A 14,404-nucleotide genomic window follows, 5' to 3' on the forward strand; every position below is an offset into this window, starting at 1 on the left:
GAGCAGCATGAGCAAAGGCAGAGAGACACAAAAAACTAGTGTGTTTGGAGAATCTTAAACAAACCAGAATATCCAGGGGCTTGAGTGTATAAGATTGCGAGGGGAAGAAAAATGGCTGAAGACAATGCTGCAGAGGGAGACAGAATATGAACAACCTTGAATGCAAAGGACAAAAGGAAGGAAAGCTACTATTTCTTGAATGGCTTCTATGCTCTGGGAGTTTTTACATATATTATCTCACTTAATCCTTATCTAAACCCTGTGAGTAAGGTAAGCATTCCTATCCTCACTTCTCCCAATGAGAAAATAGCCATTCAGAGAAGTTTGCATAACTTATTCAGGGTCACACATCTTGTAAGCAATGGGATTCCAGTCTCCCTCACATACAGGAGGATCTGGGCAAGTGCCTTACCAGGTAGTGACATCGGGTGGGGAGAACATGGTTGGGATCCCTTTCATCTGGCGCTGTAGTGTCAGGAGGGTTAGCCAAAGCAGAAAAAGGGTGTTCCAAAAACCAAAGCCAAGTGCAGCAAGAAAATAGTTCCAGAGCCAAATGTTCCATCCAGAAGTCAGGTTGCCAGAGCCAAGAGAGGCTAGTCCACAAAACCAAAACCTGACCCAGTAATTAGTCCAAAAGCCAAGTTACTCACAAGTAGTTGAGCTTGATCAAAGAGAGGGCTGAGGAAGGCCAGGTAACTCTAGAAGGGGGTAAGCCACCAGCTAAGCCTCAAACTTCCAGTTGAGCTGGCGTTCAGGTCCTGGGGACTTGAAGATGGGGAAGCGGGGAGGAGGTAGGTTCTGCAGAGCTGAAGAACTGCAGGATTGGGCCCTCTAGAGAAAAACATGATTGAAAATGTTTTGTGGAAAGATTCTTCTGGTGCCCCTATGAAGAAGGGCCTTGAGGTTTCAGATAATAGCACCTCCTTGATCTGGCCCTCATACGGAGAGTAAGGACAACTGGGGCTCAGCCCACAGATTCCACTCCCCTCTGTAGAGCGGAACATGGATAGGACACTGGCTTGGTCCTTGGACTTGAGAAATTACACTTAATTTGTATCCTAAAGAAAAAATATAAGACCCCAAAGAGGAACATCAAATACATGTTACCAAACGAGGTTCATTTTGCCCGCTGTACGATTACGCCAATCACCCAGACGACAAGTTTGCAGTAGAGAAAAGGTTTGTTAACAAGGCAGCCAAGTGAGGAGATGGGAGTACAAATCTCAAATCTGCCACCTGGAAAATGGGGATTAGGGATATTCATGAGATAAAGGGGCGGGGTGGTCTGCAGTGTGGGAATAGATGATTGAGGGTAAGGAGAAGTAAGGTAATTGATAATCCGCGCAAGCGTAGTCAAGCTTCATGGCTCTTCACAGGACACATGTTCACAAAATGGCAGCATTGTCATGATCTGAGGGTGGAGTTTTCAGCTCCTTGACCTCAAAGGGTCTCCTATCAGTTATCTATCCATGCAGGCCCAGTTGATGAGTTGGTGGTCTCAACCGGCGTGAAGTGGACAAGGAGTAGACTCTCAATTCCTGAAAAACTCAAGCACCCATTACTATGGTGACCAGAGTGTCAGAGATGTTCTCTCTAGGGTGGGCTTTAGTAATGCATTATCTAACTACTTTTGCAAACAGAGAACTAACTCAGCACAGTTAAAGCAAGCTGGCCCCCAACTTCACACAGACCTGGCCTATCCAGAATACTCAAGGAAGCAGCAGCCATCAGGCCATCCAAGCCAGGCTGTGCGCATTATTAAGGGCTCGCTTAAAAATAAGTCTTCTCATTGGTACAATACTTCATGAGTCATTGTTTCACTTGAGTCTCACAACTACTCCTTGAAGTGGGTATTATTTCTCCTCCTCTCTCCAATTTTTTTTTAAACAGATGAGAAAACTAAGGCTGGGGCAAGGTAAGTGACTGCCCAAAGTTACACGGTTGGGTGGAGATCAGAACCGGATCTTGAATCCAAGTTTTGTTTTATGCAAATTCTGTGTCTCTTTCTGCTATGGAAAAGAAATTGGTTAGGGAAGGCTTCACAAAGGATGTCCCCAAGTGGCAGGGCACCAAGTGCAGAAGCGGGACAGGGTCCTCTGGGCAAAGGTACAAAAATGTGACACAGCACAACCAGTTAAGGAAACAGAACATGTGAGCTCCTTGAGGAGAGGAAGTTCCAGTTCTCCGATGGGGCCAGGGGTTTAGCAGGTGCAGGAATGTCTGGAACACAGATTCTGTACTGGAGAGTAGCTGGAGGGGAGGCTGGGAAGCTAGGCAGGAGTCCAAACATGGGCAGGCTTTTACACAATATGGAAGACTGGTGGAGGAGGAGGGGAGGGGACCAGGGTATATGTGCAGAGAAGAGGTGAGGAGAGAATCAGCTGGAAGGTGGTCTCTAGAGAGAGAAGAGGAAGGTCAGAAGTAAACCAGGGTAGGGAGAGGAAAGGACAGAGTCAAGAAACATTTAGGAGTTAAGGCGCCTGGCTATACCCTGAAGGGGAGGGTGACATGTAACCGTCTGCAGGCAGAAAGGCAGGAGCAGTGAAGAGACAGAGGATGGTCGCTGTGGAGGGAACAAGTGTCTGTGGTGGATAAGCCTCTTCTCCCCTACCTAGGTAGTCTGCAGCCTTAGCTGTCACTCCGGCGGTTGCACGCCAGAGAGGGAGGGGCCTCGGGACGGGAGAAGGCATCAGCAACCTGCCAGAACCGGGTTAACAAAGGCAGGACTACAACTCCCAGCATGCTCGGGCCCAGTGGGGTGACGGCGGGCGGTGGCTGCGCTGCAGCCGCCTGGTGGGCGCAGGATCTGGATCGGGACCGGAGCCTGTCATTCCGGAGGGGTCTGCGGGGGTGCAGGCCGACGATGCACCCGTGTCCCCCGCGCACTGGCCGCGCCGGGCTCGCGCCTCGCGCCCCGCGGCCCCGCCCCTTGCCCCACCCCAGCCGGGCGGCTTAGCTGGGGCCGCAGCGCGGCGGCAACATCACTCTCGCCGCCGCTGCTCCGCCCCATCCCCTTCTGTTTTTCTCTCTCATTCTCCGGTGGCGGCGGCGGGGAAGGCGGAGGCAGAGGCAGCAGCAGCCGCGGTGGCTGCAATGAATGATCCCTCAGCTGGGGAGGAGGACTCCAGGTGAGCCTCTGCCCTTGGGAGGTCCGGGAGCCCCGGCCACCCGGGACCTGCAGCCCCCCGCCATGGATCCTTAGAGGGGGAGGAGGAAGAAGAGGAGGAGAAGACAGCTCTGCTGCCCACCCCCATCCCATTTTCCTCTTCCTTTATCTCATTGTTGCCGTAGCTGTTTACAGCAGGCTCCCTCTGCCCCAGCATGGGGCGGGCTCCCGGCACTGCCATTCGGCAGGCGCTGCTCCTGCGGCTCCCTCGGCTGCCCCGGGGTTCTGCCTAATTCTCCCTGCCCAGTCGGTGCAGTGAGGACCGGAGGGCGGTGGAGGCCCGGACTGCAGCAGCGGCGGGGCCACCTCCCAGCATCCCCACCCTAGGAGGCTGCATGCGGATTGAAGAGCGGCGCCTAGGGGCTGGGCCGGCCCCGCTGATCCGGACCTAGGGAGGACAGCAGGACCGCCCAGGCTGCCAAGGGAGGGGGTCGAGCGGGCAGGAAGGACAGAGCAGCAAGATGGCCAGTAAAACCAAGGCCAGCGAGGCCCTGAAGGTGGTGGCCCGGTGCCGCCCCCTCAGCCGGAAGGAGGAGGCTGCTGGTCACGAGCAGATCCTGACCATGGACGTGAAACTGGGCCAGGTGACCCTGCAGAATCCCCGTGCTGCCCCGGGAGAGCTGCCCAAGACCTTCACCTTTGATGCCGTGTATGATGCCAGCTCCAAGCAGGCAGACTTATATGATGAAACCGTGAGGCCCCTGGTGGACTCAGTGCTTCAGGGTTTCAATGGCACGGTGTTTGCCTATGGCCAGACTGGCACTGGCAAGACCTACACCATGCAAGGGACCTGGGTGGAGCCCGAGCAGCGTGGGGTCATCCCCAATGCCTTTGAGCACATCTTCACCCACATCTCGCGCTCCCAGAACCAGCAGTATCTGGTCCGGGCCTCCTACCTGGAGATCTACCAGGAGGAGATTCGAGACCTCCTCTCCAAGGAGCCCGGCAAGAGGCTGGAGCTGAAGGAGAACCCTGAGACTGGTGTCTACATCAAGGACCTCTCCTCCTTCGTCACCAAGAATGTCAAGGAGATCGAGCACGTGATGAACCTGGGGAACCAGACCCGGGCGGTGGGCAGCACACACATGAATGAGGTCAGCTCCCGCTCCCATGCCATCTTCGTCATCACTGTGGAGTGCAGTGAGCGTGGTTTGGACGGCCAGGACCACATCCGTGTGGGCAAGCTCAACCTGGTGGACCTGGCTGGCAGTGAGAGGCAGAACAAGGCAGGTCCCAACACAGCTGGAGGGGCAGCCACACAGTCCACGGGTAGTGGCGGTGGTGGAGGCAGTGGTGGTGGTGGTGGTGGAGAGAGGCCTAAGGAAGCCTCCAAAATCAACCTCTCGCTGTCTGCCCTGGGCAATGTGATCGCCGCTCTAGCAGGCAACAGGAGCACCCACATCCCCTACCGGGACTCCAAGCTGACGCGGCTGCTCCAGGACTCTCTGGGGGGGAATGCCAAGACCATCATGGTAGCTACCCTGGGGCCAGCTTCTCACAGCTATGACGAGAGCCTTTCCACCCTGCGTTTTGCCAACCGGGCCAAGAACATCAAGAACAAGCCCCGGGTGAATGAGGACCCCAAGGACACACTGCTGCGGGAATTCCAGGAGGAGATCGCCCGCCTGAAGGCCCAGTTGGAGAAGAAGGGGATGCTGGGAAAACGGCTCCGGAGGAAGAGCAGCCGTAGGAAGAAGGCTGTGTCAGCCCCCCCTGGGTACCCTGAGGGGCCGGTGATTGAGGCCTGGGTAGCCGAAGAAGAGGATGACAACAACAACAACCACCGCCCGCCCCAGCCCATCCTGGAGTCAGCTTTGGATAAGAACATGGAGAATTACCTGCAGGAGCAGAAGGAGCGGCTGGAGGAGGAGAAGGCGGCCATCCAGGATGACCGCAGCCTGGTGAGTGAGGAGAAGCAGAAGCTGCTGGAGGAGAAGGAGAAGATGCTGGAAGACCTGCGGCGGGAGCAGCAGGCCACAGAGCTGCTTGCGGCCAAGTACAAGGTAAGGAGCAGGGGCACTCCAGAGGTCCCCAGAGGGATCTGAGCTGGCAGGCTTTTCTTTGAGTGTCTGTGACCTGGCCTGAAGCAAGGTGTCCTCCCTCAGCATCGCACACTGCCCTCCTGCCAAATGCTCCCCTGGAGCAGCCAGGCAAATTCTTGCTATTTTGGGCTGCCAGGCAGAGCCTCCCAGGAGCGTCTAGGAGGATGGACACACACACACACACACACACACACACACACACACACAGAGCAAAGCAGGCAGGAGGTCTCCCAGGGCAGTGAGCTTGGGCTGGTCTGACCTGCTGCCTGTCAGTCTCTGCCAGTGGCCCCTAGTATGGGTCCGGCCTACGGGACAGCCACGCGGATCCTCAGCCTCTCATGAGTGTGGGTTCTCACTCTTGCATTGTCTCCTCCCCTGTGACTTCCTCCCTCTGCAGCACCGTCAAACGTCACACCATTTTAGTAATATCTGACGTTTGGATAGCACTTCACACTTTCCAGAATGCTCCACATACATGATCTCATTTTATCCTTACAGTAGCCATCCAGGGTACCAGTTCTTAAATCCCCCTTTTACAGGTGGGGAACTAAGCTCAGAGAAGTGACATGACCAAGATTCCATTCTACGATGTGGCAGAATTGAGCTGGAACCACAGACCTCCTGCTCTTTCACTTCTTGGATGGCAAGGCGGGACTATGAATGGATCCTGCTCCCTGTGAAAATGGTCCAGTGGGTCCATGTGGTGCAGGGCCCATTGCTTGGTACCATTAGGAAGGCGATTCAGGGGAGAGTGGCAAGAACCCTGGGCTGTACTTTGGAGACCTGGAGTGTAGGCCTAGCTCTTTGAGTGACCTTTCCTTCTCTCCTCAAGCCTCAGTTTCCCTTTTTGTAAAATAGAGCGTTGGTCTGGTGATCTCTGAGACTCTTTCAACCTGACAATTCTATGACCTGCTAATCTGAGAAGCAACCAACTGGCCCCCACACCCAGGCTTCAGCCCAATAAGATCCAATTCCCCATTTGCCCTGAGATCTGTCAGGGCCTCACTGTCCTTCCTGAGCTGTTCCCTTCCCCATGGGAGCCTCCGGGCCCTAGGTGGGGCTAAGCTACAGAGGCTCCCACCTGGCCAGCCACAGACGTGCTAAATTTCACTGCTGCAGATGCCACAACTCAATATTCCAGGCATTTCCGGGTCCCTGGAGCCCTCAACACCGGGGGTTGGAGGAAGGAGGCAGGGAACCGTGAACTGATGGCTTGCTGGGGAGAGCAGAACATTGCCGTTTCTTATTCCCTCTCAGGAGTGTGGGCTGGGAGCAGGGAAGCCCAGCCTGGACAGAGCTACTCCACAGGAAGAGGGACAGATGAGCTGTGTGCCATTGTCTGTGTTGTGGGAACGTGCTGCTGCACCAGAGGCTCTGGCCTCGCATGTTTAATATTTAATTCACCTCCATGAACTCAGCAAGGGTTATCCCAAGCTGCTTTCCTCAAGGAAAGGATCAGAGGCCTGGCACATTTGGGGCCATCCTGGAAGAAGCAGGATTTTAAAGGCAGGACGGTTAGACTCGGCTCTCCCTGGGAGGAAGGGAGTCCAGGCAGTCTGGTGCTTTCCACTGGGAAATCTTACATGGGCAATCTGTCATCAGTTTCGTTACCAATAGCACCCCCCCCCCCATGCCCCTTGCTCCCCTTCCCCTCTCCACCTTAAAGCTGGAAGGCACTGGAGGCTAAGAATAGAGTGCAGAAGCGCACTTCAGCCCTGAGGAAGTGGTAGAAGGGATGGAGCAAAGGATCCAATGGGATCCTTCCCACTGGGAACAATGGGATCACCCATTGTTGGCAACAGACTGGCTCAGTAAGATTCTTAGATCTAAGGCAATGTGGGGTACAGATAATAGGACAGTCAAGAGATCAGGTGGCCAGTGCCTGAATCCTTGAACAGAGGCATAGCTCACATAACCCCCCGTCTTGTAGCTGGCAGGGGCCTTGGAAAACTGAGGCCCAGATTTGCCTGGGGCCACACAGGTGAGTGAAGGAGAGCCTGGACTCTTTACACTAGGGCCAGCCTCTGTCCTTCACACGGAGTCCTGATCTTATCTATACTGTTTGATAATCAGAATAATTTGTTTTTCTATAACACTTTGACACCTCAATCTCATGTAACACCAAGAGATGGGTATGACAGTTATGAAAACCAAAGCTGGGGAGGTTGAATGACTGTCTCCGTGACCCTGGCTGATAAGTGGCAGAGCCAGGACTGGAACACAGGTCTTCTGATTCCCCCAGACCTGTCCTCTTTCCAGGTCGTCACAGATCCCTCCCTGTTTGCTTCCTGTGTGACTCAGGGCGAAGGCCTTTGCCTCTCTAGGCCTCAGGTTTCCATTCGCCTAATGACAAGAAGTCTGACATAGCTCCCTGGGGACCGGGTGAAATGGTCATTGTGTGCCAGGCTTCCAGATATAAGCGAAGGGGGAGGGGTGCCTGGGAAATTCCAGGAGGGGATGATTCCATATCCTATGACTTCTCATCAGGCCTGGCCCAGGACAGACACAGCTAGCAAGCCCAGAATGGAGCCTACACAGATGACCCCAACCTCCCGATAGCCCCTGTGGCACTGCCCGGTTCACTGTGGATGTTTCCAGGATGGAGGAACCAATTTGAGGCTCTTGAGGGATCCACAGGGTAAAGAGGGGAGGAGCAGGTTAGAGAGAACCCCAGGCCTGTCTATTGCACAGGGTTGTGCTGAAGATTAAGTGAGATCATTAGTGTGAGGGCATTTGAAATAAGTTGAAAGCACCGAGTAAATGGAGGGCATTAGCAGCCATGGAGTGGCTTGTGTCTGCCAAGCAGGGGTCTAGTGATCTCCAGGATTGACATCTTTGTTGTTAACGTAGCTCTGTCCTTCCCCTGCCATCCCAGCTGCCTCGCCATAACCCTGCAGCCTGGGAGCAGAGCCAGGCAAGAGAGATCTAGGAGACCTCAGGAGGCAGGAGCTTGGGTCCCTCCTGGAAATTAGCTGAGCTTTTGCTCCCTATCTGCAGCACACTCCAGTTCCCACTTTCTGAGATATGGCATCGACTCCCCTTCTCACTTCCCCACATTCCCCTCTTGCAGCTCCCACCACCCTCTGGGGGCAGCTAAGTGGTAGCTGATGTGACCCAGTGCCCTCATTCACTCTCTCTGACTCATCTTACAGTCTGTCTCGCTTGCGTTCCCTGCCTGCCACCTCCAGGCTCCCCGTTCCCTTTGTTCTCCCCTCACTGTGTACAAACACCATGCCCATCTCCTTGGAGTCTCCTTTCATCTCTCCTTTCATATCTACTGTGGGCCTCAGGGAGTGTTAGGGTGTGCAAATGTGTGAGGGTTTGTGATTGTGATCAGTGCCCTGTTTCTCACTAATCATTAGCGATCCATACTTATGTAGTGTCTCCAGGGGCTTGAGAGCATCCTAGGCCTATGAGGTGGGGGTAGGGGGTAGGTCAAGTCACAGACAGACCCACCACTGAGGTTATGGCTCTGCGTGGTGAAAACTCACCGGTTGGTGCACAGTGCACACTCTGCAATGAGGACTGGTGAACGCATATAGATTGGTTGGGAAAGGGCCCACTTTACTCAAATTTAATTGTGCGAGGAATTTTTTTAAATGACAGCTTTGATTTCGAACTTAAGTTTGTGAGGGATTGGACTAGATGATATCTAATACTTTGATTCTAGGTACTTAGGGGAAAAGAAGAGTGTGTGGGGGAGGCAAGGGCTACAGATGACCCGAAATGTAGGCTCAAACTGAAGAGGGAGTGGAAGAGGCAGAAACAACGGCACTACTGGTTGATCCCCAAGTCCGTAGGTCTGGAGCGAGAAGAGCAGGGGAGTCTTGGCTAGAGCCCAACTCGCTCTGTGGTGAGTGTAGAAAAGAGACCCTGCAGAAGCAGCCCCAAAAGCCAGAGGCATGAGCTCACTGCAGAGACCACAAACTGCACTGAATTTGTCCTGTCCACTCGGTGGGTCCCTCTTCCTCTTCCCCTCTCAGCATTGGGATTAACCATAAATAGGAGTGTGAGAGAGAGTTTCAAGCCTGAGAAACAATAGTAAGAGCAATAACAATGTCATTTACTTAACACTTGCTATGTGTCAAGCACCATACTATATGTTATATGCAAATTTGTCTCCTTTAATCCCCACAAGCACCTTTTAAGAAAGGTGTTGTAACTGTTCCCATTTTATAGAAAACTGAGGCCCGTTGAAGTTAAGTAACTTGTCCAAGGCTTTGTGGTTTGAATATGGCAAATCTAGTTAAGCCCAGGTTGGTTTGACACAAAATTTGATCGTCTTTTATGCTTAAAGAATTAGGAATATCAGGTTGGGAAGTGGTTACTGGGAACACGGTGAAAAATGACGGAAGCTGGTGTAGACATGTTGACTTGAAGTGACTAAATCCAGTGGGCTGCTGGAGATGGATCAGTGGAGTTCAGAAGCAAACACAAGACTGGAAATGGAGACTAGGGGCTCATCTTTAGAAGAGGACTCAAGTGAGACCCATGGCCCTCTGTCCTTGACACTCTCTCCCTCTATGTAAGTGACTCCCAAATCGAGGTCTCTGGCCTGGTCTCTCTGCTGACCTCATTTTGTAGAGTGCTGTATTCCGAGCACGGCATCAGAGTCAGGCAGGCCTGGGTTTAGTGACTTACTAGGTCTGAGACCTCAGTTTCCTCCTCTATAAAATGGAATAGTAATAGTACCTGTGTCATAGAGCTATTGAGAGGATTAACTGAGATAATCAACATTAAAGCACTTTGCCTAGTTCCTGGCATGTAAGTATTCAGTAAATAATGACTGTTTATTACGGTTGTCTCCAACTGCCTAAAGGACGCTTTCACTTGGCCACCTTCCTGATACGTCAGACACATGATGTTTTAGTCTGGCGTCAAAGGCCTACCAGAATTAGGCTGCAATATATCTCTTCAATCTTGCCTGCTCGAGTGAGCTACTCCAAAAGGAAAACCTCACAGCCAGCTGGTCTACCTCCAACCTTTGAACCCAGTATGTACCTCCCTGCCCTTCTGCTGATAGCACTGTTTTTGTATCCTAGATAGTCCTGGGGGTGGGAATTGTGGGAGCAGGTTAAGCTCAATATAAAGAACTTCTTGACAGTTAGAATTGGGCTGCTTCAAGAGGTAATGGGCTCGGACCCCTGGAAGTGTTCAAGGAGAGACTGAATGTCAGGCGTGCTCTAGAGGGATTCATGTATCAGAAAAGCCATTGAACTAGATGATCTTTAAAGTCCCCTCCTCTCAGAAGTCCTTAATTGTTAAAAATAGTATTTTTAGAGCAAAATGTAAAATGTTGAGTTCATCTCTTTGAAAATTAAGATCAGAGGGTTTAAATTTTAACGTATGAATTCAGCCAATATTAAAAGATATTTTTCAGCTCTGTATCATGACCAATTAGAGAAAGATAATGAAAAGAAAAGAGAGAGAAGAAAATGGGGGAAAGACAGCAAAGAAATAGAGAGGGACAGTGAAGAGGGGAAAGAGAAATGGAGCCACAGAGGCAGGGAGAAAGAAGGAGAGAGAGTGGGTGGATCCTTTAGGTGGATAGCAGGGTTTCTGGGGAGAAGAAACCCCAGTTGGGAGAGAAAGTGCTATAGAGGAGAGAATGAAATACTCAGTATCCTTCCACTGTCCTGATCTTTTTTTTTTTCTGCTTTTTCTCCCCAAATCCCCCTAGTACATCGTTGTATATTTTAGTTGTGGGTCCGTACTGTCCTGATCTTGATGTTAGTCTCCAAACAGGGCTGTAGCCAGGCTCCAGAGACTTTCTGATCATCTGGGGAGCAGCTACTTGCCACAGCTGGTCTGGATCTTTCCGCATGTTCCCAAGAACACCAGCCCCATGCCAGACTCTCTCAGATTTATGGGGCTGGGTGATCAGGAGACTGTGTGTATCCCCACCCCCATCCAGGCTGAATCCTCCCCTATCCTTGAGAGGAGCCTCACCATGACAAGTGACCAGTGCACCCAGCTGGGTCTGGCATCTAGTCAGAGTCCATGGTCTCTTGGCGTTGAAAGGAGCCGTGACTTATACTCCTTCCTGTCCCTGGCGGGTGTGGTCCGTTGACAGAATTGTCACGATCTGGAGGCATTTCATAATGGAAAGATTTGATGGGCAGGAAGTATATAAGACTAATACATTTCCATCAGAGATCTGGGCTTCAAGTTATGTTGAGGCTCAGCAGGCCTTTTGCTCAAATGTTGGGTTTCCCTGGATATGTGTTGGCTGGAGGAGTGTATTATCATATTGCCCTTAGCCATTTCCAGCCCCCAGATAGCACAAGATTGGATGAAGTGGCCGTGATAATGTTTTCATTGTACTCTGAGGACTGAGAGGAAAGGCCTGGAATTCAGCTAGAGAAGGGCACCCTTCTCCTCCTTGTGCCCTGCCAGCCTGCTGTGCCTGGCCAGTCTGGGCACTTCTGGATCCGGCTGGGATGGAGAGCTGCTGAACCAGGTGGCCTGAGGAGATAAGAAAATGGTCCCTTTTCCCACAAATCCAGCCCTTCAGCCATGGGGGCTGTGCAAGGCAGACCCCTGTGCTCAGAGCTTATAGGACAGCTACACTTGTGGTTTGGTGTATCTAGAATTTTTAGTATCCTGAGAAATTCCTGGGCATTAACTCCTAGACTAAGAGTTACTTTCTAGTTGTCTCCCTGGCTTCCCAGATGCACTCAGCAGAGATGTACCAAGCCCTGGGTTGAACTGTTTCTATAGCACTAGGTAGTGAACCTTCAGGCTTTCTCCTTTGTTGAGGTGGGCCAGCAGAATAATGATAACAACAATAGTAATAATAATGGTAGCTACCATTTTTTTAGTGCATGTGTAATGCCAGGCACTCTGCTGTTTTCTTTACGTGCATTGTTTTATGCGGTCCTCACAATAGCACCATGAAGTAGTACTGTTTCAATCTCCATGTGACAAATGAGGATACTGAGGCATGTTGAGGAGGGAACAATCTGGGGTCACAAGCCTAGGAAGTCTTAGGGCCTGAATCAGAGCCTGTGTCTGTCTGACTCCAAAGCCGTGATCTTCAGCTTCACACTGTGATACCAACTCAGAAAGGGAGGGTTCATGCCAGATCCCTGGCTAATAAGCCCCAGGGGGAGCTCTAGTCTCCTGAGCTCATCTCTGTCCTTCCGTATGATGCAAACCCCCAGCCTCTGACCTCAGCCTAGCGCCATGCATTCATTTAATCAACAAATCTTTTTGAGTAACCATGGCCAAGAACATAAATCAGTAGATATAGTTAACTTTGTCTTTACATTATTTAATTTCTGGAAGGAAGCATGAGAACTCACTAATAATGGTTATCTAGGGATTTTAATAGGGAGGGGGGTGTTTATTTTTTACTTTATACTTTCTTTACTTTTTTCTTTTTACAGCAAGCATATATTACTTTGTTAATTAAACAAAAACTAATCTCAGTTTTCTAAGGGAGAAAAAATATAAAAGAAATGTGTTAACACCTGGAAGATGTTGATTAGATTAGATTCCAAAGGAATTGACAAATTGAGGGAAATCCAAGGTTGATAATAATCCTCGGTGCTACCCAGTTATTGGTAATCCTGTGACCTTGGACAAGTCACTCCCCCGCACAAGGGACTATAAAAAATGGTCAATAGATGATTCCTTGCTTTCTGCACCATTTGCCAATTCACCTTGGAAGCAGCGGGTCAGGAGCCCAGAGTTAGAGATCAGCCTGAATAGGGGGCAGGGAGGCCTGGAGAGGAATGACTGAGCATTGCCCTGGAGCTGGAGGCTGTGTGACCCAGGATGACCCATCTCAGCCCTCCGGGCCCTGTACCTCATCTGGAAAATGCCACGTCGGCACTTTATGCATCCTTAGGTCTAATCCCATTCTGACATTGCAGCATTCTATTGTTTGGCTGGATTTGCATCCCTGGTGCTGGAGAGAAACTCTCTAGAACACCACAAATAAGGAAGGGAAGTAGGGGAGAAAGACGAAGGTAAGGACCAGATCTGAGGTGTCCATGGTTTTCTCGCTGAAGTAGATGGGCTGATTTCTTTCTTCCTGCTTTTCTCCAAGGTGGACTGAAGCACATCTGGGCCTCCGCACTCTGTCCAGTACAAGGCTGGGAGTGGCGTCCAGCTCAGCTCACCTCACTCTCCAGCCAAGGTTTTCCCTGATCTCTAATTGTTGTTTCTTCTTGATGAGAGAATTCCCAGCATTTGAAAGACCAGTCATTTATGTTGTATTTTGAGCCATCCAAGGAGACTCAAGGCAGATGCTCAGACTCGGTCTCCTGATGTATGTCCCCAGGGCAGAGAATCGTTCAAAATAGCGCTCTTCTTCCCGTCACCATTGCATCTTTCATTTCTTCTTCCCTTACTGCTGGCTCCTCAAGATCTGCAACCAGCGAGCCACAAAGGGAGAAATAAGTCTGTGACTAGGTGTGGCTGTACTGTCTAGGAGATGGAAGCAAGGACTGGTGTACTAGTTGTTTTGTTTTGCTGTTTGTGACGAATGGTGGGTAAATGTCCGTCAGCAACTAAAACAGCAAATAACCACTTGCTGATTGTACCTCATCACTTACCAAGTACTTTCGCCATCTATTATCCAACTCACCATTCTTACCAAAGGCCTGCAAGGTTACTAGGTATTCTCCCCATTTCACAGATGAGAAAACTGAAGTCCAGGGGCTAGTGCTCCAGATTTTGGTTGGCAGAAACAGGGTGGCGTAGTATGTACCAGGATTCAGGCTCTCTGACCAACATTCGAAGTGCTCTTTATATCATCCCCCTGTGGAACTTGTGAGGTGGCCCTTCTCATGAGTTATCTGGGTTTTAGCCTTTCTGGGGGACTCTAGTGATACTGACAATGTCCCCACAAGTATGCAGTTAAGAGCTCTGACCTGTTCATGTCGGAGGCCCCCGTAAGATCCTCACCCAGGCAGAAGCATCTTCAGCAGACCCCTGCCTGTTTCAGCTGGAAGAAAAAGAAATGGTGCCCTGAGCTTTCTTGATAGTTCCCAGGTTGGCAAAGGTGCACATGCTAACTGCTGCTTCTTTCCAAGGCAGCTTCCTACCTGAACCCAGGAGGAGGCTGCGGAACAGGGAAAAGGACTCTGGACTCGGAATTAGGAGGTTGGTGTTCAGCTATCACTTCTGCCATTTACTGCTCCATAATCTTGAGCAAGTCACTCCTGGTGGTCTGGTGGTTAAGATTCAG

At 51.1% G+C, this 14,404-nt stretch overlaps 1 protein-coding gene across 2 annotated transcripts in view; it reads left to right on the plus strand.

Moving 5' to 3' along the window:
* Positions 1 to 2,510: 2,510 nt before the first annotated feature.
* The window catches only part of KIF3C (kinesin family member 3C), a 35,834-nt gene continuing 23,940 nt past the window's right edge, over positions 2,511 to 14,404 (plus strand). Inside the window, exon 1 of one of the 2 annotated variants that reach the window (XM_005600158.4) lies at positions 2,511 to 5,169. In XM_005600158.4, the coding sequence (XP_005600215.1) occupies positions 3,628 to 5,169 (1,542 nt within the window). In that variant the 5' untranslated portion in view covers positions 2,511 to 3,627. The remainder of the gene's footprint in view (positions 5,170 to 14,404) is intronic. The other variant, XM_001502843.5, reaches the window with a different exon arrangement.

This window comes from Equus caballus, chromosome 15 (assembly GCF_041296265.1).
Source record: "Equus caballus isolate H_3958 breed thoroughbred chromosome 15, TB-T2T, whole genome shotgun sequence".
In the NCBI taxonomy this organism is placed as follows: Eukaryota; Metazoa; Chordata; class Mammalia; order Perissodactyla; family Equidae; genus Equus; species Equus caballus.